This window comes from Aquarana catesbeiana, linkage group LG04 (assembly GCF_042186555.1).
Source record: "Aquarana catesbeiana isolate 2022-GZ linkage group LG04, ASM4218655v1, whole genome shotgun sequence".
Classification (NCBI taxonomy): Eukaryota; Metazoa; Chordata; class Amphibia; order Anura; family Ranidae; genus Aquarana; species Aquarana catesbeiana.
In genome coordinates, this window is record NC_133327.1 from 661,088,300 (window position 1) to 661,115,932 (window position 27,633).

At 42.9% G+C, this 27,633-nt stretch overlaps 1 protein-coding gene across 1 annotated transcript in view; it reads left to right on the plus strand.

Annotated features, from left to right (window-relative positions):
• PPP1R21 (protein phosphatase 1 regulatory subunit 21) overlaps window positions 1–27,633 on the plus strand; it is a 143,958-nt gene that overhangs the window by 49,726 nt on the left and 66,599 nt on the right. Inside the window, exons 8-11 of the mRNA XM_073628523.1 lie at window positions 5,161–5,213; window positions 10,146–10,295; window positions 24,747–24,848; window positions 24,940–25,028. Of these exons, the coding sequence (XP_073484624.1) occupies window positions 5,161–5,213; window positions 10,146–10,295; window positions 24,747–24,848; window positions 24,940–25,028 (394 nt within the window). The remainder of the gene's footprint in view (window positions 1–5,160; window positions 5,214–10,145; window positions 10,296–24,746; window positions 24,849–24,939; window positions 25,029–27,633) is intronic.

A 27,633-nucleotide genomic window follows, 5' to 3' on the forward strand; every position in this document is an offset into this window, starting at 1 on the left:
CACCTCTGTGAGGTCAGTCGACGGCAGGCAGGAACTGCACTCCTGTGCTTCACAGGAGAAGTACAGCCAAACAAGCTTTGGCTGTACTTCTCCTTTATGGAATTAAAATGTATCTAGTTAATGTGAAACTTGTGCTTGCTTTTTCTGCGGGGATGCTTAATTCTGTGTCCAGCTTGAGATAAATGGTGTACAGGGGGGCAGCAGGGCTAGAGGTATAGGAGGCCAGGAGGGCCCAGTACACAGGGACATGGGGGCAGACTACATGGGGAACACAGCACGGCACATTACTTGGGGCAGGGCACATTACATGAGAGACTGGCATATTATGGCGCACACAGCACATTACAGTACCTGTTTTCTTCATATATAGAGCATGGCAGGGAAAGCGGCTGTGATCAGTCCCTTTTTTGTGGAGTGCTTTTCTCGCTCCTCCTGTCCTCCATCCCAGGAGAAGTCATCTACCTGGGAAGGACAGGATGGGAAAAGGGGCCAGCGGGGAACAGCACACCAAAGCTAGCACTATCAAGTGCCATCGAGTCCTTTCCCTCAGACTTGGGAAACCTGTTCACATCTGACGAACTTCCCAAAACACTATCAGTTGCATGCAAGGAGTTATTTAAAAAAACGTCCATTGGCAGTGGTTGCATGTAGGGAAAGGTGGGAAGCGGAGGTCTCTGACATCCAGGGTGAGGAGTGGGATGACCCCTTTCAGCGCTTGGTAGTGGCGAGGGACAGGCTGATCCTATTTAAATTTTTGCATTAAATTATACACCGACTAGACTAGCGGCCATATACCTGTATGTTGCAGCGGAATGTTGGCGGTGTACCTTTTTGCCGGTGGCTGCCGACCATATTTTCTGGGGGTGCCCTCGTGTCCAACAGTTTTGGTCTGAGGTTACCTCCTGCATAGCAGAGGTCCTGGTGGTCCCTGTCCCTCATACAATTAGAGTGTGTCTCCTGGGATTGGTAGAAGAGGTGGTCCCATCTCGAGCTCATAGAACTCTGATCAATATCCTACTGTTTTATGGTAGGAAGGCCATATTACTACACTGGAAGAAACCGGAGGCCCCATCCTTGCCTTTTTGGAAGGGGTTGGTCAATTCAATGATGCCATATTATTATAAAGCGACATATCTGTCAAGGGGATGTGGAAAGAAATTTAATAAGGTGTGGCAGGCGTGGTACAACTCAGATGTCACGATGGAGTAAGAGTCCTAGTGACCTAAACACTATTAAGTGTACATCCTCTTAATGACCTAGTCGGGGATGGAAGGTATCTGAGGCTCATTGTTCTCTAGTTTGCTTGTATGGTTGGGGAGTTCAGCCATAATTGATGTTTGTGTTTAAACAATGGAAATAATTGGGCACTGCACAAATACTCCTGGAGATGTATATTGAATACCAGGTGCACTAAGGTCCGGATGCAAGGTCTCTGAGAGGAGTGTGGAGAACTAAGCCTTAGGTTGTTGGGGGGTGGAGGGAGGGAGGGGGGGTAAAAGACAGTCGTAAATGTCTAAATAGTATTGATAATCAGTCTGTATGTTATTGTAACTGTTGGCCACTTTGGCCATATGTGTGGCTCGGTGTTGTGCTGAGTCACTTTTCTACTGTATGTTATATTAAGCTCAATAAAAAGAATTTTACAAAAAAAAAAGTTAGCACTAATACAGCAGCTTCTGTGCCTAGCTCTGTGTGTGTCAGCGGAGGAGATGTGATCTACCAATCAGCTGCCTGCAACTGACTGGTGGATTATGGCGAAACCCTAGGGTTCTGCGAAACCCAGTTTAAAATGTGTACTCTCTTGGCAAATAGCTCATAGTACATACACACATACCACAATAGAAATTATTTTCCTATTCTTTTACGACAAAAGCTTTCTTTTGATTTAACAGTAGCATATCAAACAGAGATCCAGGGTTCCCAAATACATCAATATTTCATATGCTGGTCTTCCAGGAGATTTGACAGATGCTCATAAACCATTTTATTCGCTACCCTCTGTTTTGAGTTGCCGTTTCTAGCTATAGTTGAGCTGCAGCGTAACGATGTGTTAACGCACATTGCGATTTAGTCAACGATTCAATGGTAATATGCAGGAGAGCCTGCCAAGGGTTCTTGGAAATAAGGCTGTGAAATAATGATCTAAGCAGGCGGAAGGTCATGATCCAGAAAGCTGCCGCTAACTGGCAGGTCCACCATATATGCATCAAATCTCCAACTGCATAGCAGCCATAGAAACATCAGAGTAGCTACCTGTGGTTCCCAGTGCAAAACCTTCACGGTGTAAGTTGGAATGGTAATAATCACCCTGGTATGCTGGCCATAGCAAGCTTTCCAAACAGAGTCATGAATGCACCTTGTGTTATAAAAAAAAAAAAAAAAAAAAAAAAAATCTAAAACTTTATTTTCTAGCCTTGTAGGAAGTAGACTTGACAAAAACTAGACTCGATGAATAGAGCTGTGCTTAGCCAATTACCAATACAACCAATTCTACGTAAAATGCCAATATATTACATAAAGTGCAACGGTGTCAAAAAAGTTCATATAGGTTTTTGTAAAAAAAAAAATTAATTGTCCACTGTCGGGGACTTGAACCGGACAGCTTGATAACTTCCACCAGGATCCTGCAGACACGCAAATAACACACATGAGATGAAGTCAAAAACCTGTCCGTTTTATGAAGGGGAATGACCCTTTTTATTTTATACAAAATAAAAGAAGGATGGATTACAATACATTTTAGTCCTCATGCACACGGACGTTTTTACAGCTGCTTTTTTGAGCTTTTTTTGCAGCTTAAAAAGGCCTGTCTATGTTAGTCTATGGCTTCATGCCCACCTAGGCGTTTTTGAGCTGCAAGTGGCATAGGCGTTTTTAAGCTGTAAAAAAAACCCAGGACCAGTGGGTTCTGAGAGACGTTTTTCAGCTGTAAAAACGCTCTAACGCTCAAAAACGTCATTCACCAACGTTTTTTAGCGTTTTTGATCCATTGTAAAAAAAAAAAAAAAATTTGAAAAAAAAAAAAAAACGCTCAAACGCTAACGCGGAAAAACGATCAAAAACGCTATTGCAAAAACGCTGAAAAAAGCTGACAAAAGTTAAAAAAAATCACTGCAAAAATACTGGCGTTTTCATAACGTTTTTTTAACAGCCTGTGTGCATGAGGGCTTAGGGTTTGGTTACAGAGAAAACTGATAGTAATTCTAAGAAAAAGTGTTTACTTCCATATGACATGCAGTCTCCTAATATTTTCGGTAAAAAGTACAGGTCAGGCAATCCTCAGGCTGAGAAACAAGCCATGCCAATCTATCAGCCTGAACATTTCTAGGAAGTAAACACATTTCAAGTCAAACTCAGATAATAGGAATAACATGTAAATATACAGAACAGAAACAGCATAGAAATATCATTAACCCTTCATCCACAACATTCATACGTTACAAATGAATTGATTCTCATAAAGTGCAATAGTCCTTAAAGTGCATGAGTGCTACAATCATGACCATGGACAATCTTCATTAACGTGAATGGTATCCTGTGCAAATTCATCACTGGCTGCACTGCCACCCACCCCCCTATAGTATTTACCCCCTGTATGAGAATAAGGAAGGTCACATTGGTTCACAACCTCTGTTGCTGATCTGATGCTTCTTTACCACTATCCTGGAAATATGCTTGGTATGCCCATGAGAAATTATAAAAAAAAAACAAAACGGGAAAGCCATCATAGCGTACTGCTGTATATTTTGAATCCCCCCCCCCCCCCCGTTAACATAGAAATACAATGCGCTCACAAAGTATGGTGCCCTCCCTGGCACCCGGAATGACCCGCCAACAAATCTCCCTTCAAATCGCCGCTTCTCTGTACTTCAGTGGAACCAGCATGATATTATGCCGGAAGTTCTTATCTACGCGTTTCTTCACATCCAGGATGTCATCAGGAGGCATATTATTTCTGGAATAGTGGTAAAGAAGCATCAGATCAGCAACAGGGGTTGAGTAAGCACAGTGTAGCTGTGTGAAACGCGTCCACCTCTGTTCCAGCTTTTGCACTTGTGTGTCATGTTCCTTTCTTGGAATATTCAATAAATGGACTTCTGTCACGTCGGTGTGCTGCCAATTTCTGGCTGTGCACCCGATAGATTGCTTGTTTGATGAATTTGCACAGAGCACCATATTTTTTTGACAAAAACCTATATGAATTTTATTTTTACACTATAACACATTATGTAATATATTGGCACTTTACGCAGAATTGCTTGCATTGATCATTGGCCAAGTTCTGTTCATTGAGTCTAGTATTTCATGTATGTAAGGATATACATTGTTAAGAGCACAGCCGTCCGAAACACGTCTACTTCATTATTTGATTCTCTGCACAGATGTTTGATTTGTTTTTCTACAAAGTTAACTAAAAACCTTCATTCACAGTATAAGTTGGAATGGTAGTATATTAATTCTAGACCACAGTGAAGTAAGTGTATACACCATTAATCTACTCCTTGGCTGGAAGCTTATTTTTCTTTAAAAAAAAAAATACCAGCTGAATAATTGATACCTTTTGTCTTCCTGTCGCATATCCAGATCAGCATTCTATAGCATGTCTCTGACTCCTAGTATAATGGCTTTTTCCTTGTCATGTTCATTATATGGTTAACCCTCTACCTTGTGGCTGGCCCATAGCCTGACAATACATGTTTACTTGTCTAAGATGCAGGAGATCGACGAAGTAGCTGATGAATAATTCAGGAGGCCAAAGAGTTGGCATTTCTCTCCGTCTTGCCTCTCGCACCATTCATATTTCATGCACTCTTGTACAAAGCCGTGAAAATACATTCGCCTTTACCTACTGTGGTGTTTGTCAGAGTGGTAGGAATTAAGTGGAGGAGACTGTTTCTATTAATGAGCAAGTCAGATTAGAGGAATATTTCATGGGGTGTTTATTATTTATTTTAATTCTCTGAGAATTAGAGTTAGCCCACCCAAAAAATGCTATTTTAATTTTGGGCCAATACTGTTGGGTTGAGAACCCCCAAAAGCACTTTTTGGGGACTAGGGTCTTTGTAGTGGCTAACTTTAATGAAATATTATCCAATAAATGGTGTTTGCTTGCTGTTATATCAACCATCTGTACATATATAATTTCTTTCTTTGCTTTAGGAACTAGTGATTTCAATGCCTTGAATGTACCATTGCATAACAGAAGACATCAGGTTTGTATTCATTTTTTTCGTTTTATTACCGCTTCAGTTTTACCATTATAAATTTCTCTTTATTTGACATCAAAGGAACCAAGAAAGGGACAAGTTCTCCATTTTCCCCTTCCCTAGAACCTGAAACAATTGCTGGGCTGAGGACAACATCTAGGGTGGCCAAGGGGTTGAATGTGTGCCAAACAATGTTTAGTGTGTGTACTGTGTGCTGTTTTACTAAGCGATGTGACAGTTTTTACTTCTTTCTTTGCAGGGAGAAAAAAAACTGTCACATCGCTGGCGTAAGAGGAGAGCCCTGTGCTGTTTACCAACACAGGGCCCTCTTCTGTCGTTCGCTGAGCCAATCAGCAGGTGCTGGGCTTAAATCATACGCTGAGCCGATCAGCGGGTGCCGGGCATAAAATCGTTAGCTGAGCCGATCAGCGGGTGCCAGGCATAAATCGCTCACTGAGTCGATCAGCGGGTGTCGGGCATAAATGTATTGCGGCGGGTCAACAAGTGGGTAAAGTTAGAAACACTACAATTCTGCTTCCAATACATGCTTAGACTTGAATTTTTGTTCCTGCGTGTGGTCCCCTCCTCCTTACTACTTGGAAGTGTTGGAGCTTTTCCCATCAGAATGGCCCAGCTATCAAAAGAATTTAAAGACTTGGAGAAGCTGCTGCATGTATGTGCTGGCACCTTTAGGTCTTCTAGTTGCCTACGCTTTTATACCCATAACAGTTGTTTCCTTTTTTGTTTTTGTTTTTTTTTGTTTTTCTAGACCAAGTCTCTTAGTGACTCCGTCACTGAATATATTTTTGTCTTAAATACCTATTATCCCCCCCCCAAAAGGACTAATACCTGTCGCTACCTGAACCCTGCACTCTGTGTGTAGCGCACCCCTAAACGCTGCACTGTGTGTAACCCCCCTGAACTCTGCACTCGGTGTATAGCTCACTACTGAACTCTGCATTGTGTGTAACCCCCCTGAACCCTGCACTGTGTGTAACCCCCCTGAACCTTGCACTCTTTGCGTAGCTCCACCCTGAACTCTGCACTGTGTGTAGCTCACTTCTGAACGCTGCACTGTGTGTAACCCCCCTGAACCCTGCACTCTGTGTGTAGCTCACTCCTGAACTCTGCAGTGTGTGTGTGTAACTGCCATGAACCCTGCACTCTGTGTGTAGCTCACTCCTATTCAGTCGGTTTTTATTGGTATATTTTCATAAATGTACATGGGTAATAATGTGAACATTGTTCGTTGTACAGCGGGTTGGTGTCCATTAAGGAAAAACATTAGATACACAGGTTGTGAACTAATAGAATAGCAAAGGAGTCGAACCACGTAAGACTCGTACAACATTGTTATCGTCACAATAATAACTGTCAAGGTCGTGGTGTTCCTCCACTTCTCAGACACCCCTAATGGGAGCACTTTTGTGTCATGAGAGGAGAGAAGAACCACTTTGTATTTACTTAGTATGAGCTTTAACTCTCATAACATGTGTATTGTTTAACTTCTTATTGTACATAGAATAAATCAAATCTGAGTGGACTATTCATATTGCTTGGTCAAGAAAGAAATAAGGATGTGATGTGGGTGTTATATGAACCTCGCTTCTCTAGACCATTGTGACCAGGGTTTCCATACGTCTCGTGTTTTGGTAGCTTGACCGTTGCTGGCGACCATCATTGTCTCATAGCTGTAATGGAGATTCACTAGGTCGATAGTGTTTGCAATGGTTGGAATCTGGTCAGTTTTGCAAAGTCTTGTTAGACTTAGTCTGGTTGCCCATAGTATATGGGTCGTAACATGCCTGAAGGGTTTGGGGATTTTTTCGATGGTTAGGTTTAGTACTGCAAGCTCAGGTGAGGGGTGTACTGGGCTGTTGGTTACGTCTGATATGATTTTAAAAATGGATTTTCAATAGTCCTGGACATGGCTGCATGACCAGAATATAAGTATCATGTCGCCTTTGGCTACTTTACATCTCCAACAGGTGCCAGGCGTTTGAGGGCTAAAAGATGATATTTTAGCAGATTTCATATACCATCTAAGTGATCGTATTTGGGTAAGTTATGTAGCTCACTTCTGAACCCTGCACTCTGTGTGTAGCTCACTCCTGGTATTTAATGCCCCTTTACTACCCTCCCACTGTTATTGAAATTTGGCCACACCTACTATTTGATACAGTTTGATGTGGGGGGTTGTGTTGAGTTCCTGCACATATTCCGAGAGAAAAAAAAGCCCTGGGAGTTCTTGCCATGGCATTTCAGTTGGTGGGAGGTCTCACAATGGCGCTCCAGGTGACAGGAGATCCCCTCATAGTGCTTCAGGACTTGGGCATTAGATTTTGGGTAGGATGCCTTTTAAAAGTTTTAGGGTTGTACCGATACTAGTATTTGCAGGAGTACTTGTACTTGTGCAAATGCTCCCGATGCCTAGTCCGATACCTAGACACTGGAAAACAATGGGAGCGGCGGCGAAACTATAATCACTGATCTCCCTGTGTGGCAGCCGAAAGCACTGCCACACAGGGAGATCAGTGCACCGATTGTTCCTGCTTGTCCCCTCTATCCTCCTCCGGCTCCCCTCTGTGTCCTCCTCTGTGTTCCTTCTTGGGCTCTTCTGGTCCCCCCTTCTGTGTCTTCCTCCGGCCCCCCTCCTCCTCCACTCCCCCTCCGTGCGCTCCTCTGGTCCCCCCCTCTCCTCCTCCGCTCCCCCTCTGCGCTTCTCCGGTCTCACCCCCCAGATCTTTCCGGATCGAGAGCGGAGGAAGGAGCTGGTAAATATGTCATCTCCTTCCTTTTCCGAATGCACAGAGTCAGTGATTACTGACTCTGTCCATTCATAACTGAGCATCGTAAATGGTTTACGATGCTTCAGTTTATGAATAGAGAGGAGCCGCTGTCTCCTCTATATTCATCTTCAGTGAAGCTGAGGCTGCTGAGAAAGGGACTGGGGAATCCATATCCGCAGTCCCTTTTCATGTCTCAAAGGGGAGAGGTCAGGGGTCTGTTTCGACCCCTAACATCTCACCAAAGCCCCCCTACCTCCAACAGAGTTGAATGAAAAAAAAAAAATAAAAGAAAGGAAACATTGTAATAAATATTCTAAAGTAAAATTGTAAAAATTAATAACCAAAATAAACACGGACTATCCACTCCCCCCCCCCCCCCCCCCCCCCAAAAAAGAAAGCATTGTAAAAAAAAATATATATAAATTGTAAAAAAAAAAAATTGTAAAAAAGAAAAAGCAACTGACACAGCCCACACATCAGTGCCACCTATCAGTGCCTATCAGTGCTGCATATTAGGGCCACTGTCACATGACTAGTGCTGCATCTAACGATTATTTTCATAACCGATTCGTTAGCCGATTATTGCTTTGATTAATCAATTAATAACCTTAAAAAAAGTGTGGTGTATAATTTAGGTAATATGTAAAGTTTAAAAAAAAGGCAATTTATTCTTAAATATCTCTATGCAGTGGTAAATATAAATATCCAACTATATGGTTAGAGAGCAAAATCTCTAATCCACTCTGAAAATAACAGACAGAAGAGATATACTGTATATACTATTAGAGGAGATGTATACTGTATATACTATTAGAGGAGATGTATACTGTATATACGATTAGAGGAGATATATACTATTAGAGGAGATATATACTGTATATACTATTAGAGGAGATATATACTGTATATATTATTAGAGGTTGAATCTGGTAAATATCATCAGACTCAGATCTTTTTTTAAAGAAAAAAAACAGTTAAAGACTGTTTTGCAGATTTTCAAACAGAACTGTAATATATTATATGCTGGCCATACAAAAACAATGTCTTTCTTTAAAAAAAAAAAGTCATTTTAAGAACGTTCATTCGATTTTTGAATCGTTAGTGGGGTCAAATTGACGTTCGTTTTCAACCACAGTGACAGGAAATAATAGAAAACGTCTTGGTCAAAAGGAATTTTCAGACAATGTATGTAGTTTTCGTTCAGAAATGACATTTATTTTAAAACAGAATGTTAAAAGCAAGTGAAAATTTCAAACAACATTCTTTCATTCAGCGAATGTACAAAGATTTTTCATATGAATATTCTCCTCTGAAAATTGATCGGTGTGGCCAGCATAAGGCTCAGTACGCACCTATGCCATTTGCTTTTGATCTGTTTCTACACTGCTTTTTTGCTGTGTGTTAAGTACAGTATAGAGTGCCCCAATAGCAAGGCAAAGAAAAATTCTGCCTTTAGAACCACTCCCTTCCTGCCCAGGACTACATGTCCCATGAGGCATTGCTCCTCACACATTCACAAGTTCTCAGGCACTTACTGATATGTATGGATGGTGTACTGAGCTGTATGTGTGCTGCACTGTATTTCCTGATATGTAAACAAATAATACATTCTGTATGCAGGCCAACTAATCGGCTGGACGATTAACCGATTTATGAAACTAGCAATTGATTAATTTCATAATCGATTAGTTGTCAATTAATCGATTTAGTTGTTTCAGCCCTACACATGACATTAAAAAAAAAAAAGTATCGGTATCGGCGAGTATTGGTACTTGTACTCGGTCTTAAAAAGTGGTATCGGGACAACCCTAAAAATGTTGCTACTGATTGTGTCTGATGACAATGTTGGATCCTCTCCTGCTCAGGGTTCCTTTCAGCATCAGATATCTAAGGAGGTCAATTGCACTCTTGGGGAAAAAATAATTGTACGATATTCCTGTACAAGCAGCCATCACATTTTTCTTATAACAGGTCAACTTTAGTGATTCTCTCTCCAAATAACAAAGATTGGGAGGATCTATAATGTAGTATACTGTAGCCATTACTTGTACATTGCGGATAGTTACTCTATGAACTCCATTGAGTGTTGTCTGCCTTTCCTCTGCTGGTGAATAGAATGAACTGATGAGTCCTCGAATTCCTTTTCCAGCGGAAGGCTCGGGAATTAGCCGGTCAGGCTTTGGCCTTTGTCCAGGATCTAGTCACCGCTCTCCTGAACCTTCATACATACACGGAACAGAGAGTCCAGATCTTTCCCATAGACTCCGCCATCGATGTCATCTCACCATTAAATCAAAAGGTAAAAGAACACAAAATATGTTTTATGACTTTGAAGGAGAATCTGAACTTGTGATAACCCTCGAAAAGCAAGAAAAAGCTCATATAAACCCAAGAATAAAAAAAATGAATATATTTCAGTTTATCAGTTCTGAGATGTGGTGGTTGCATTGGGCCCCATTCACACCCCATTGTAGCTTGAAGCTCCAAAACGCTAGAGGAGCAATAAAAATCAATGATTCTCTATGAAGATGGTTCATATCCCCACCACAAGTAGCCTGAAGCTCCAAAAAGTTTGAGCCTTTTTTTTTTTTTGGAGCTTGAATCATTTTTTTTTAAGTGTTTTTGTTCCATAGAAATGCATGCAAAATTCTTGAGTCAAGCATTTAAACGTTTTGTCACGTTTTTTAGTGTTTTTTTTCTGCTCAAATGCAATTATTAATAAATAAATTAGATACATAAAAAAAAAAAATTAATAAATAATCACTAATAAATAGATCAAAAAATAAACTAAATAGAACTACTCCTCACCCAAATAATAACCCCTAATATCACCCCTAATCCTAACCCTAAGGATATTTTCACACTGCTAAGTAGCAAAATCGCGGTAAAAATGCATATGTGGGGGTTTTTTTACCGCGATTTTGCTGTGTTTCAGATGCATTTGCTGTGCGTTTTTGGGTTGCCTGCACCTTTGAAAAATGGACATGTGACTCAATAACGCAAAACCGCAGTGCTTTTTTATTGCGATTTTGCAGAGATTTCCATTCATTTCAGTGGGAAGCTGCGGTTTTTAAAACCGCACCAAAGATGCAGCATGCAGGGCTTTTCAAACCGCACTTCACCTGTAACACAGTGGTGTGAAAAGTCCCATGGGATTTAAAGGGAAAAACGCAGGAAAAACATCAGTGTGAAAGGGCCCTTATCCTAACCCCGAACCCAAATAATAAGCCCTAACACTAATATTCAACCCCTAACCCTCCCTACCCTAACAAAATAAAGAAGTAAATAAATAATCGTAAATGTGGAAACCTTGCAAGAAGACTTGCATAAAATTAATGGGGTGGGCAACTACATGGCAAATGAGGTTTAATGTTGGAAATTTAAGGTAATGCATTTGGGCGCCAAAAATACAAACGCAAGTTACTTGCTAGGGGGAGATCCTCTGGGGGAATCTAGGATGGAAAAGGACCTGGGGGTCTTGGTAGATGATAGGCTCAGCATGGCCTATCATCAAAAAGGGGATTCACTCCAGATGTAAAGCGATAATTCTTCCACTCTACAAGACTCTGGTCCAGCCGCACCTAGAGTATGCTGTCCAGTTCTGGGCACCAGTCCTCAGGAATGATGTGCTGGAACTGGAGAGAGTCCAGAGAAGGGCAACAAAGCTAATTAAGGGATTGGAGGACCTCAGCTATGGAGAAAGACTACAAGAATTGAACGCATTCTCTCTGGAGAAGAGACGCTTGAGAGGGGATATGATTTCCATGTATCCTGGTGACCCTAGCATAGGGAAAGAAACTTTTCAGTGAAAGGGAATTTAAAAAGACACACAGCCATTCACTGAAGTTGGAAGAGAATCAGTTTAACCTTAAACTGCGTAGAGGGTTCTTTACTGTCAGAGCGTTAAGAATGTGGAATTCTCTTCCACAAGCAGTGGTATCAGCAGGGAGCATACAGTGCCTTGCAAAAATATTCACCCCCCTTGGCTTTTTACCTATTTTGTTACATTACAGCCTTTAGTAGCCAATGTTTTTTTAATCTGAATTACCGTATTTATCGGCGTATAACATGCACCCCAAGTTTAGGAGGGAATTTTAAGGAAAAAGACTTACATTTAAATGCCCATCAATGCAGCCTTGCACAGCGTCCATCTGCATGCTTGTCCAGTGTCATTTGCAGCCTTGGTGTCATTTGCAGCCTTGGTGTCATTTGCAGCCTTGGTGTCATTTGCAGCCTTGGTGTCATTTGCAGCCTTGGTGTCATTTGCAGCCTTGGTGTCATTTGCAGCCTTGGTGTCATTTGCAGCCTTGGTGTCATTTGCAGCCTTGGTGTCATTTGCAGCCTTGGTGTCATTTGCAGCCTTGGTGTCATTTGCAGCCTTATCAGTGTCCATTTGCAGCCTTATCAGTGTCCATTTGCAGCCTTGCCCAGGCTGCAGTTAAACTGCAGTGACCTGTCAGTGTCACTGCAGTTTGAAAATGGCGCCGCTGGCGCCAAAATACATAGCCGTGACTTGCGGCGTCTCTTCGGCCACTTTCGGCTCCACTCGTAGTCCCGCCCGGGATGGGCGTGACTGTGAGCGGAGCGAGTGCTGCCCATATACAGATAGCCGAGTGTACTCGGCTAGGTTTGGCTAGCTCCGCTCACAGTCACACCCAGTCCCTGTGTCCATCATAGGGCGGGACTGGGCATGACTGTGAGCGGAGCTCTGTATATGGGCGGCGTTCGCTCCACTCACAGTCACGCCCTTCCCTGGCGGGACTACAAGTGGAGCCAAAAGTGGCGGAAGAGACGCCGCAAGTCACGGCTATGTATTTCGGCACCGGCGGCGCCATTTTCAAACTCGCCCGGCGATCGCTCCGCTCACGGTCAGCGGGGGATCGCAGGGGATCAGTGTATAACACCCACCCGCGATTTTCCCCTGATTTTAAGGGGAAAAGAGTGCGTGTTATACGCCGATAAATAAGGTATATGTGATGGATCAGAAATTGGTGAAGTAAAATTAGAAAAATATATACATAAAACTATTTTTCAGAAATAAAAAATGGATAATTGGCATGTGCGTATGTATTCACTCTTTATTATGAAGCCCGTAAAAAGCTCTGATGCAACCAATTACCTTCAGAAGTCCCATAATTAGTGAAATGATGTCCACCTGTGTGCAATCTAAGTGTCACATGATCTGTCATTACATATACACACCTTTTTGAAAGGCCCCAGAGGCTGCAACACCTAAGCAAGAGGCACCACTAACCAAACACTGCCATGAAGACCAAGGAACTCTCCAAACAAGAGGAACTCAATAACGCAAGGGTTAGGTTATAAAAAAAAATATCCAAATTTTTGATGATCCCTAGGATCCCTATAACCAAATGGAAAGAACATGACACAACAGCAAACCTGCCAAGAGACGGCCGCACACCAAAACTCACGGACCGGGCAAGGAGGGCATTAATCAGAGAGGCAGCACAGAGACCTAAGGTAAGCCCGGAGGAGCTGCAGATTTCCGTAGCAGAGACTGGAGTATCTGTACATAGGACGACAATAAGCCGTACGCTCCATAGAGTTGGGCTTTATGGCAGAGTGGCCAGAAGAAAGCCATTACTTTCAGCAAAAAACAAAATGGCACGTTTTGAGTTTGTGAAAAGGCACGTGGGAGACTCCCAAAATGTATGGAGGAAGGTGCTCTGGTCTGATGAGACTAAAATAGAACTTTTTGGCCATCAAAGAAAATGCTATGTCTGGTGCAAACCCAACACATCACATCACCCAAAGAACACCATCCCCACCGTGAAACATGGTGGTGGCAGGATCATGCTGTTGGGATGTTTTTCAGCAGTCGGGACTGGAAAACTGGTCAGAGTTGAGGGAAAGATGGATGGCGCTAAATACAGGGATATTCTTGAGCAAAACCTGTACCACTCTGTGTGTGATTTGAGGCTAGGACAGAGGTTCACCTTCCAGCAGGACAATGACCCCAAACACACTGCTAAAGCAACACTTGGGTGGTTTAAGGGGAAACATGTAAATGTGTTGGAATGGCCTAGTCAAAGCCCAGACCTCAATCCAATAAAAAATCTGTGGTCAGACTTAAAGATTGCTGTTCACAAGTGCAAACCATCCAACTTGAAGGAGCTGGAGCAGTTTTGCAAGGAGGAATGGGCAAAAATCCCAGTGGTAAGATGTGGCAAGATCATAGAGACTTATCCAAAGTGACTTGGAGCTGTGATAGCCACAAATTGTGGCTCTACAAAGCATTGACTTTAGGGGGTGAATAGTTATGCACATTGACTTTGAATATAACTGTTATTTTGTCCTATTTGTTGTTTGCTTCACAATTGAAAAAAAAAATCTTCAAAGTTGTGGGCATGTTCTGTAAATTAAATGATGCAAATCTCAAACAATCCATGTTAATTCCAGGTTGTGAGGCAACAAAACATGAAAAATGCCAAGGGGGGTGAATACTTCTGCAAGGCACTGTAGATGGTTTCAAAAAGCTATTAGATGGACACCTCAACAACCACAATATACAGGGGTATACGATGTACTATTGAGAGAGATATATATATATATATATATATATATATATATATATATATATATATATATATATTCACTAATACCACCCCTAATCCTAACCCTTTATATTAACTCCGAACCCTAATATTCACCCCTAACCATAACCTAACAAAATAAGTAAATAACTAAGATGATGAAAAACATAGCAACAAATGATGGAACAGATCTCTATTGGCTAATAAAAAAAATGGCAAAGTTCAAAAACGCTTTAAAACCCTGTTCAAAAACGTGCATATAAGCACCTGAGAAAAATGCTTAAAATTGAATGCACAGGTGTGAATGCAGCCTGAGGCTGGGTTCACAATGGTGTGAATTGGATGTGGGTTTAAACACGCATTAAGTGCTTGAGGATTAATTCATTTCAATGGCCAGAATGCATTATTATGCTGACAAATGAAATGAATTAACGCCCAAACACACGGCACCTGTAAAAGCACCTAAACGTGTTACAAGCGTTAGGCATTCATTTCTACCACAACGCAGCTTCTAGGAGAGTCTGCAAAACATCCTGTCTGCCAGAGGCCTAAAGCTGACCTGTAGCCGAAAACTATTTGGGATGTGCCATGTAAAAAAAAATAAACCCACACTAATGAAGTGTGTCCCATGTGTCTAGGCTGCAGCATAAAGTCCACCTCTGACCCACTGTCCAGTGCTGAGACTTACAGTTCTGGCTGAATTACTCCAATCACAGCAGATCACTTGCACTGCAGCTCCTCTATTCAGTAAATGTCTTGCATTCTTCTCTATGATTGCAAGCCACTCTGCGATTGGAGGAGGGTGTGGATGAAAGTCATGTTCTCCCCTCCTCCATATTGGTGCACCTTGCATTTGCTGAAAATATTTCAATATATTTACTAACTGAAGAACCTGACATTTTGGCAATCTTCTGTGGGTTGGGTACTCTAATGCCTCGTTTCCACTGAGCGGATCGGTTCGGGTCGGTACAGTTTGAATGGCCTAGAATGGTCCGGTCTATTCTGGTGAGCGTTTCCACTGCAAGTGGGACCACAAGGGGCCATACAGGGTTTAGAAAAAATGCCTCAGCATAGCACAGCAGAGGGTTTTCTGTCAGCCAATCAGTGGAAAGTATCGTAGCTCCGCCCTAACTGAACCGTTCCATTTTCTATGGCCCCACATCTGAAGCGGGAACCTGAATGGAGCGGTACGGTTCGGTTGTATGGGCCGCTTTCATAATGGAAACACCCAAAATAGCGTACTGAACCGAACCGATCCGCTCAGTGGAAACGAGGCATAACTGGATAAAGTGTTACTAAACCCAGGACCCTGCATTCACTATATCTGGTCTCGTTTTAGTAAATATCTGCTAAATACATTTTCTAATCAGCAGTATATAGCGGTCTTGTGACTTGTATCAGTGGCCAGTCGAGCACTGGTTAGAGGAGTTTTCTCCCCTGACTGTCCTATGAGCCTGCATGACCCCTGACTTTCTGTCTGGACAGTGCAGATTGGCCCTGTGCTGATCACATGCACCCTCCCAAGTAGAAAAAAAACTTTAGTAATGCACACCAAACTGAGCCTGAGCAGAGTGCCTCCTAGGGCTCTGTACTATCGGCAGATGGATTGGGGACCATAAAAAAAAAAAAAGAGGATCGGAGAAGACCGGACCAAACAGCCTTTTTACTCAATGCAGAGGATTAACCTCTTAGGTTACACTAAGTATAATTGAGTATAACAAGCAGGCTTACTGCATATAAAGACTGATTTTACTGTTGTGGGTTTAGTAGCACTTTAATGTAAGGTGTCCTAATTGGACTAGCAGTTGGGAGCGGTAAAACCAGATAGCTGAGCTGCAATTAAAATCCCCCCAAACACCACTCCCCCCCCCCCCCCCTCCCCCCTTAAAGCGGAGTTCCGTCAAATAATTTTTTTTAAAAGTCAGCAGCTACAAATACTGCAGCTACTGACTTTTAAAATATGGACACTTACCTGTCCATGGCGCCCGCGATGTGGAGGCGCCGCCATCTTCTGTGAGGGAATCGGGAAGTGAAGCCTTGCGGCTTCACAGCCTGGTTCCCCACTGCGCATGCACGAGTCGTGCTGTGCGTCCTCACTGGTCCCTGCTGTCTTCTGGGACCTGTGTGTCTCCCAGAAGACAGCGGGGGGGGACGGAGGAGCGGCCGAATGTGGCGTAGATCACCGCGGAGCCTGCTGTGATCTATGGCCGGAAGTGGGAGCAAATACTTGGATTATACAGGTATATGCACCCCCCCCGAAAGGTGCCAAATGTGACACCGGAGGGGGGGAGGAATCTGATCAGCGGAAGTTCCATTTTTGGGTAGAACTCCGCTTTAAAGCTGCAAAAACAGTCAGACGGGGTATTAAGCGTTCGGCGGTCAGTTCCGAACCTATTCAGGCAAATGCGGCTGCGCTCCAACTGCCCCGCAACCACATGCAGTGGTGCAGCATTTAGAAAATTTTTTAAAAAGTCAATGAGGAGGCGACTTATCACCTCTTTAGCCTGCCAAAGACCTCCTTTAAAAGCAATCTGCAATGGATCATTTTTTTAGAGCTTTTAGATCAATAACACAATAACCACACATCAAAGCGTAGCCTTATGCTGGCCACTGACTGAACAACAACAAAAACTGAGCCAATTCCCTCCATACACACACTCAAGGTGAATGCTGGAATCCTCCCCACTGCACTATTATATTCTGACAGTAGGAAACTCCCTTGCTATCAAAATACACAGATTAGTGCTGCATCTGATCGAGGAGATTTATCCAAGAGGGCGGTTGAACAGAAGTTAATCGGTAACTTCCCAAAATCTACCAGACTGGAACGCTTTGACTGGGAAACAAAAGACCCTCTGCAGTTCCTACTAATGTGAAATAGCCACAGTGCTCTGTGAACTCGTAGATCATGTGATCTAGGCTGCCAAGGCTTTTATATCACACAAAAGGGCTCAGGAGCAGCAGCTCATTATTTATGCCTATGCTGCATATAGACTTGGGGTAGCCGAGAACGGGATGATTTCTTGTAAGACCTGACCAACGCACATCTAGATACAGTGCTTTGAAAAAGTATTCATACCCCTTGAAATTTTCCACATTTTGTCATGTTACAACCGAAAACGTAAATGTATTTTATTGGGATTTTATGTGATAGACCAACACAAAGTGGCACATAATTGTGAAGCGGAAGGAAAATGATAAATGGTTTTCAATTTTTTTTTTTTTTTTAAACAAATATCTGAAGTGTTGCGTGCATTTGTATTCAGCCCCCTTTTACTCTGATACCCCTAACTAAAATCTAGTGGAACCAATTGCCTTCAGAAGTCGCCTAATTAGTAAAGAGTCCACCTGTGTGTAATTTAATCTCAGTATAAATACAGCTGTTCTGTGAAGCCAAACTGGAAAAATTCTGTGAGCCACAATGGTCCTGTGCCCTACTTACTCTACTTCCAGCTGCATGCGCTGATCACGCTTCATATATTGTGCAAAGAATACATTTATAAACCATGCGCTGCGCTTGGGTAACCCCAAAAAAAGATAATAAAAATATAATATTGGGGAGGGGCCAGGACGGAGAGACATACACGGACTTCACACTAGCGCTGTCCCCGCAGAGCATACCGCGCCAAACATCCAGGATTTTTATACTGAAAGCTTTTTTAGAATGGTGCACTGACGCACCAGTGCCATGTGAGTACCCCGGTGTGGGGAGCGTTTTCTTTTATTAAAGTATTTTAACTATATTACACTATATAGTTTCTCTTTATTCATATGTATGGAGCCACATTGTTTCCAGCTGGAGGAGTGCAACAGCTACTGTGATTGAGCCCGGGGTAGGCTCCAAAGCGTGTTTGACTCAGGGTAACAGCTGGGTCACACGCTCTGAGCACATTACCCTAAGGGGGTCACGGAGGTGCACCGGAGCATGATTTGCAGCACTCGGGACATCTTCGGCATGATGTTTGATTGATGTCACAGCTGGACACCACTTGCACGCACTGATTTATTATCACTGTTGGACATTATTTGCACGCACTATTCAGAGTGCTAAAAGGGACTTTTTTCACTTGGTTTATATGTTTTTTAATTTATTTATTTATTCAGAGAGGCTGAATGCCTTATATTGAGCACCAAGCACTTTCTTTTATTTATTAAGGCACTATTTACGGTGTAACAAGCACTTGTTTTCTTACACACTCGATTTGTTTATTTAATAGTGATTTTCATAATTTCATGTATGCATTTAATATTATTGCACCAATAGGCACAGAGTTGGTTAATATTATATTTTTATTATTATCATTTTTTTTTGGGGTTACCCAAGCGCAGCGCATGGTTTATAAATTTGTTCTGTGAAGCCCTCGGAGGTTTGTTAGAGAATCTCAGTGAACAAACCGCATCATGAAGGCCAAGGAACACACCAGACAGGTCAGGGTATAAAAAAAAAAATCCCAAGCTTTGAACATCTCACAGAGCACTGTTCAATCCGTCATCTGAAAATGGAAAGAGTATGGCACAACTGTAAATCTACAAGGACATGGCCGTCCACCTAAACTGACAGGCCGGGCAAGGAGAGCATTAATCGGAGAAACAGCCAAGAGGCCCATGGTAACTCTGGAGGAGCTGCAGAGATCCACAGCTCAGGTGGGAGAATCTGTCCACAGGACAACTATTAGTCGTGCTCTCCACAAATCTGACCTTTATAGAAGAGTGACAAGAAGAAAGCCATTGTTGAAAGAAAACCATAAGAAGCCATGTGGGGGACACAGCAAACATGTAGAAGAAGGTGCTCTGGTTAGATGAGACCAAAATGTTACATTTTGGCCTAAAAGCAAAATGCTGTGTGTGGTGGAAAACTAACACTGCACATCACCCTGAACACACTATCCCCACCGTGAAACATGGTGGTGGCAGCATCATGTTGTGGGGCTGCTTATTTTCAGCAGGGACAGGGAAGCTGGTCAGAGATATTGGGAAGATGGATGGAGCCAAATACAGGGCAATCTTAGAACCTGTTAGAGTCAGCAAAACACTTGAGACTGGGGTGGAGGTTCACCTTCTAGCAGGACAACGACCCTAAACATTCAGCCAGAGCTACAATGGAATGGTTTAGATCAAAGCATATTCATGTGTTAGAATGGCCCAGTCAAAGTCCAGACCTAAATCCAATTGAGAATCTGTGGCAAGATTTGAAAATGGCTGTTTACAGACACTCTCCATCCAATCTGACAGAACTTGAGCTATTTTGCAAAGAAGAATGGGCAAAAACGTCACTCTCTAGAGGTGCAAAGCTGGTAGAGACATCCCCAAAAAGACTTGCAGCTGTAATTGCAGTGAAGGGCGGTTCTACAAAGTATTGACCCAGGTGGGCTGAATACAAATGCACCCCACACTTTTCATATATTTATTTGTAAAACATTTTGAAAACCATTTATCATTTTCCTTCCAATTCACAATTATGTGCCACTTTGTGTTGGTCTATCACATAAAATCCCAATAAAATACAGTTTTGGTTGTAACGTTACAAAATGTGGAACATTTCAAGGGGTATGAATACCTTTCCAAGGCACTGTAAATGAATGCATAGAGAGAGAGAGAGGGGGTCAATTCACTAACGTTTACCGCATGCGATAACATGGTCACATGACTTATTTGCATAAATTATCACATGCGGTATTTACTGCAAAATGAAAAATGTGCCGGTAAATATCGACAAAAAGAACCTGCGATTAAGCTCTGAAATCCAATTCATAAACCAAACAGTAAAAAAAAAACATCCGTTATTTATCACCAGGGTTTTGCTGGCGGTATCACATACGGTATTTGTCAGAAACAACGTGGGGCTCCCCCCAATAGCTGGTTGCTAAGGAGCGGCGTGTTCCTAACAACGGATTACTCATCTGCTGTCGGCGGGTTCCCTGCTGACAGCTGAATGTAAAGAAAACATGACGGCAATTAATGATGAAAAAGAAGTGTGGGCCACCCCCCCCCCCGCAAATGGATACCAGGCCCTTTGGGTTGGCTCTGTTACCCCCCCCCCCCCCCCCCCCCCCAGGCACCTTGTCCCCATAGGGGGGGGGGGATAGGGGGATAAGGGCCTCTTCCCAACAGCCCTATGTGAATGAGTATAGGGTACTCATTCACCAAAAAAAAGCGTTTAAAAGGATTAGAAACGCACAATCAGTTTTTGCCAATTCCTTTATTTAAAAAAAAAAAGGCTCCCGAAGTAGATCCAACATCACATCTGAAAAAGAAGGGGCCGGAACTTTTTTCCCCCTGCTGAAAGCTCACGTGGACTGCCTGCTCCTCCATTTGACAGTTCTTAATTAGTTAAGGGGATGAGTCAGCCAGTGACGTCACCAGGTGGCCCCAGCCTCCTTGTGACATCACTGGTCAGGAGCATGCTGGGACAGTGATGCCACAAGTGGGTGGGGCCCCCGCTTTACTTCACCATGTGACTCCTCCCCCTAGCTTTTTTTTTTTTTTTTTTTTTTTTCCGGCTTCCGCAGGTGTCGTGATTGACATTGGATCTACTTTGGGGGATATTTTTATATTTTAGTAAAGGAATTGTCTAACTGTGTGTGTTTATTTCTTTTTGACACTTGTTTTTTTTTGGTGACTGGTGGGGGGGAGAGATGGGATCTGGGGGCTTCTAAAAAGCCCCTCCGACAGCAAACCCCCACAGCACAGGGTTGTGGGGCAGAGGCCCTTGGCCCTAAAGCACCCCCCCATGTTGAGGGCATGTGGCCTGGTATGGCAGGGGAGGGGGTGCCTTCCCTTTCCTTGCCTGCTGGGTTGCATGCTCGGATAAGGGTCTGGTATGGCTTTTGGGGGGGGTGGGGCACACCATTTCCACTTAAAATCCATACCAGACTTAAAAGACCTGGTATCCTTTGGGGGGGGGACCCCCACGCTTTTTTTTTTTTTTTTTCCATAATTCGTAAATTGCCAGCATGTTTTCTTTACATTCAGCTGTCAGGGAACCAGCTGACTGTTGATGAGTCATCTGTTGTTAAGGACACGGCGGCCGGCTTCCTGGCCTGCTCCTTAGCAACCAGATCAATGTGATAATTTACTGCATGAAAATATGCGTTAATTACCGCATTTTTGAAACTTTACAGCAGTAGTTATTTACTGCAAATTCTTAATGAATTGAACATTTGCACAATTGTTTCCGCATGTGTTTATTTTACCGCATTTTTTTTAAGCGTTATTTAACTAGTGAATTGACCCCCATAGAGAGAGAGAAATCTGTAGAGAGCGAGAGAAATCTGTAGAGAGCGAGAGAAATCTAGAGAGCGAGAGAAATCTAGAGAGCGAGAGAAATCTAGAGAGCGAGAGAAATCTAGAGAGCGAGAGAAATCTAGAGAGCGAGAGAAATCTAGAGAGCGAGAGAAATCTAGAGAGCGAGAGAAATCTAGAGAGCGAGAGAAATCTAGAGAGCGAGAGAGAGAGAGAGAGAGAAATCTAGAGAGAGAGAGAGAGAGAAATCTAGAGAGAGAGAAATCTAGAGAGAGCGAGACATCTAGAGAGAGAGCGAGACGTCTAGAGAGAGAGCGAGACGTCTAGAGAGAGAGCGAGACATCTAGAGAGAGAGCGAGACATCTAGAGAGAGAGCGAGACACATCTAGAGAGAGAGAGCGAGACACATCTAGAGAGAGAGCGAGACACATCTAGAGAGAGAGAGAGAGAGACACATCTAGAGAGAGAGAGACACATCTAGAGAGAGAGAGACACATCTAGAGAGAGAGAGAGACACATCTAGAGAGAGAGAGAGACACATCTAGAGAGAGAGAGAGAGACACATCTAGAGAGAGAGAGAGAGACACATCTAGAGAGAGAGAGAGACACATCTAGAGAGAGAGAGAGACACATCTAGAGAGAGAGAGAGACACATCTAGAGAGAGAGAGAGAGACACATCTAGAGAGAGAGAGAGACACATCTAGAGAGAGAGAGAGACACATCTAGAGAGAGAGAGAGACACATCTAGAGAGAGACACATCTAGAGAGAGAGACATCTAGAGAGAGAGAGACACATCTAGAGAGAGAGAGACACATCTAGAGAGAGAGAGACACATCTAGAGAGAGAGAGACACATCGAGAGAGAGAGACACATCGAGAGAGAGAGCGAGACATCTAGAGAGAGAGAGAGAGAGACACATCTAGAGAGAGAGAGAGAGACACATCTAGAGAGAGAGACACATCTAGAGAGAGAGAGAGACACATCTAGAGAGAGAGAGAGAGAGACACATCTAGAGAGAGAGAGAGACACATCTAGAGAGAGAGAGAGACACATCTAGAGAGAGAGAGAGACACATCTAGAGAGAGAGAGAGACACATCTAGAGAGAGAGAGAGACACATCTAGAGAGAGAGAGAGACACATCTAGAGAGAGAGAGAGAGACACATCTAGAGAGAGAGAGAGAGACACATCTAGAGAGAGAGAGAGACACATCTAGAGAGAGAGAGAGAGACACATCTAGAGAGAGAGAGAGACACATCTAGAGAGAGAGAGAGACACATCTAGAGAGAGAGAGAGACACATCTAGAGAGAGAGAGAGACACATCTAGAGAGAGAGAGAGACACATCTAGAGAGAGAGAGAGACACATCTAGAGAGAGAGAGAGACACATCTAGAGAGAGAGACATCTAGAGAGAGAGACATCTAGAGAGAGAGACATCTAGAGAGAGAGAGAGACATCTAGAGAGAGAGAGAGACATCTAGAGAGAGAGAGACACATCTAGAGAGAGAGAGACACATCTAGAGAGAGAGAGACACATCTAGAGAGAGAGAGACACATCGAGAGAGAGAGACACATCGAGAGAGAGAGCGAGACATCTAGAGAGAGAGAGAGAGACACATCTAGAGAGAGAGAGAGAGACACATCTAGAGAGAGAGAGAGAGACACATCTAGAGAGAGAGAGAGACACATCTAGAGAGAGAGAGAGACACATCTAGAGAGAGAGAGACACATCTAGAGAGAGAGAGAGACACATCTAGAGAGAGAGAGAGACACATCTAGAGAGAGACACATCTAGAGAGAGAGACATCTAGAGAGAGAGACATCTAGAGAGAGAGAGAGAGAGAGAGAGAGAGAGACACATCTAGAGAGAGAGCGAGACACATCTAGAGAGAGAGCGAGACACATCTAGAGAGAGAGCGAGACACATCTAGAGAGAGAGAGAGACACATCTAGAGAGAGAGAGACACATCTAGAGAGAGAGACACACATCTAGAGAGAGAGAGAGACACATCTAGAGAGAGAGAGAGACACATCTAGAGAGAGAGAGACACATCTAGAGAGAGAGAGAGACACATCTAGAGAGAGAGAGAGAGACATCGAGAGAGAGAGAGAGACATAAATCTAGAGAGAGAGCGAGAGAGAGAAATCTAGAGAGAGAGCGAGAGAGAGAAATCTAGAGAGAGAAATCTAGAGAGAGAGAGAGAGAGAAATCTAGAGAGAGATTTCTTTTAACCTACAATTAACATTTTCTTCATCAAAATAATCCTAAATGGAGGAGGAAGGACACATTTGTAATAAGTTCATGTAACTCCTGTGTTAGCACTTTGATTAGTACAGAGATCTCTTAGGGATTCTTTGCACCTTTGCATGCAAATGATGGAGTCGAGTATGACCATGCATAGACATCATCACCTTACGTTCCCCAAGTCTTCCGATTATCGTATAGACCTCTTCATATGATTTAAACTGTCCAGATCATGAGGGGAACAACTGATGTCTTTGGGTAGCTGATTCAATCCATGATATTTAGAATCCGTACTTTATATACAGTTTTTCAGCGCAGAGATGTTAAATTGCAGATTTGAATGTCTAGTCTTGCCTATAGTTGACCAGCAGATGGCAGTGTTGGCCATCAATCTGATTCTGGGTTTTGCACAGCTCGGGGATTGCGGAGTCTTCATCAATAATTCCTTTCCATGTTGCAGAGTATCTCATTTTGAAGAATAGGTAATTATTGCACTCTGTTGTACAGACTTGAGATAAAACAAATACTCCGGTTTGAAAACTTTATTCCTTTTGAAGGATTAGCATGCTGTGTGATTTCAATTTGATTTTTATAGTATAACAGGAAAAATAGAGACATTTAATTGACAGTGATGTATCCACTAAGCTTGATGTAATGTATAAGTGGGCCACTTTGGATCCCCTAACTGGCTGCCTTCCATCACGCAGTTCTCGCACTATCTCCACGAAAATGCCTCTTACGTGCGTCCTCTGGAGGAAGGAATGCTCCTGTTATTTGAAAGCATCACCGAGGGCACCATTACCGTCCTGGTAATATTTTCTTGCTCATTATCTCCTTCCTTCTCCATCTGTGAATAAATCTCTGTCCCTTTTAATGTCATATTCCGATTTTCATCCCCAGGAAACCGCGGTGAAGCTGCAAAATTTTTCCGAGCACTTTACATCCTATGTGTCTTTTCTGCAAAAAATTCTCCCGTACCAATTAAAAAGGTATGCAGATTTTTATGTATTCCACTCTGGACAATAGTCATGCATATATTGATCATGTGAAGAGTATATAGGCGTACCCTTTAATGCGGTATTGAACCCAAAATCAATATATGTAATATATTGCAGCTTACAATCATTTAGATTTCTTTTTTTAGTTCAGTAGGGCTCGGTTCACAGATACACTATATTACCAAAAGTATTGGGACACCTGCTTTTACACACACTAACTTTACTGGCATCCTAGTCTTAGTCCGTAGGGTTCAATATTGAGTTGGCCCACCCTTTGCAGCTATAACAGCTTCAACTCTTCTGGGAAGGCTGTCCACAAGGTTTAGGAGTGTGTCTATGGGAATGTTTGACCATTCTTCCAGAAGTGCATTTGTGAGGTCAGGCACTGATGTGGAGGAGAAGGCCTGGTTCACAGTCTCCACTCTCATTCATCCCAAAGGTGTTCCATCGGGTTGAGGTCAGGACTCTGCGCAGGCCAGTCAAGTTCCTCCACCCCAAACTCGCTCACCCATGTCTTTATGGACCTTGCTTTTTGTACTGGTCCAAATCATTTGGTGGAGGGGGGATTATGGTGTGGGGTTGTTTTTCAGGGGTTGGGCTTAGCCCCCTAGTTCCAGTGAAGGGAACTCTTAAGGCATCAGCATACCAAGTCTTTTTGGACAATTTCATGCTCCCAACTTTGTGGGAACAGTTTAGAGATGGCCCCTTCCTGCTCCAACAAGACTGTGCACCAGTGCACAAAATGTAGACAAGGTATGGTGAGAAATACTCCTGCGCTCGTGAGGCCGTTTGCTGTAAGTAAAGGGTAGTATTGTAGAAAGTGGAAGGACTGGAGGAGATGGTAAAGCGTGTCCTGCTGCCTTAACTGACCAGGGGTGGTCTGGAAAAGACTGTTTAGTAGGAGGTGGATGGAGGGCGTGTGATCAGACACTTACATCAAGACATGTATGGTTTAATCATGTATAAGGGATACAAACATATAAATATTAAATCATACAAATACTACGTTGCATAAAAACAGGTAACAAAATAGGCACTAAAAAGTTAAAATTGGGGTATGCCCATGTTGAGGCAGGAATTTAAAAAAGGCTTTTTTGTCCACTTTTAAAAAAGCCTTTTTTAAATACCTGCCTCAACATGGGCATACCCCAATTTTAACTTTTTAGTGCCTGTTTTTATGCAACGTAGTATTTGTATGATTCAATATTTATATTGTATTCCTTATACATGATTAAACCATACATGTCTTGATGTAAGCGTCTGATCACGCGCCCTCCATCCACACCAGTGCACAAAGCAAGGTCCAAAAAGACATGGATGAGTGAGTTTGGGGTGGAGGAACTTAACTGGCCTGCACAGAGTCCTTACCTCAACCTGATAGAACACCTTTGGGATGAATTAGAGTGGAGACTGCGAGCCAGGCCTTCTTGTCCACATCAGTACCTGACCTCACAAATACACTTCTGGAAAAATGGTCAAACATTCCCATAGACACACTACTAAACCTTGTGGACGGCCTTCCCAGAAGAGTTGAAGCTGTTATAGCTGCCAACTCAATATTGAACCCTACGGACTAAGACTGGGATGCCATTAAAGTTCGTGTGTGTAAAGGCAGGCTTCCCAATACTTTTGGTAATATAGTGTATGTGAACTGGATGCCTTTTGAACCATATTCCGACTTGCGTAACATAACCTAAATGGCTTTCAATGGAGCCGGTTCACATATGTCCGGGGCGGCCGCAATCTGTTTTTAAAGAGCCCTGTGCATTATTCGGTCTGGTTCAGTTGCAAATTTTTTTTTTTTTTTAAGTAAAATTCACACCTGAATTGCACCTGAAGTGGTGAACAAAACTGCACTGGACTCCTTTTAAAAACTAAGCTGAAACCACGACCAGACATATGTGAACCAAGCCTTACAGCAAACCGTTTTCTTTCCTTTTGGGATAAAGTTTTTCCGGAAGTAACCCCGGGAGTCACCGGCCGGTGCTGTGTATGGGCACCGCAGCAAGGGCTTCGATCTCAGGTGAGTATTACATAATGAGCTAGTATGCTATGCATACTAGCTCATTATGATCCCTCCTGTATTGGTTTGTATTGTAAGTGTACTGTCTGCCCCATGTTGTAAAGCGCTGCGCAAACTGTTGGCGCTATATAAATCCTGTATAATAATAATAATAATTATGCCTTTGTCTTGCAGGTGTTAATTTTTTTTTTTTTTTTTCAAAGTGGGTTTACAACCACTTTAAAGTCCAGCTTTATTATATACACAAAACTACTCACAAGTGTAAAAGGGTAAATTGTATATCAAGCACCAGTATAACCTGATCAAGGCCTCGGCAGGCGTGATGACGTCACCACTGTAGCTCAACTGATGCGTTTCGTCCTGTGGGATGACATCACTGAGGCAAAGAAGTATGGATATTAGTAGTACTGTTCAAAGCAGACCTTTACCCTAAGGCGCAGCCCATAGACTATGCAATTCTCTTTCCAGTGGTGGAGCACCGCCCCCTTTATTCACGCCACCCCCTATATGTATAATCAGTAGATTAATTTGCTGTTGAAACACTGATCCTCAATCCGGCCAATCGGAAGCGGG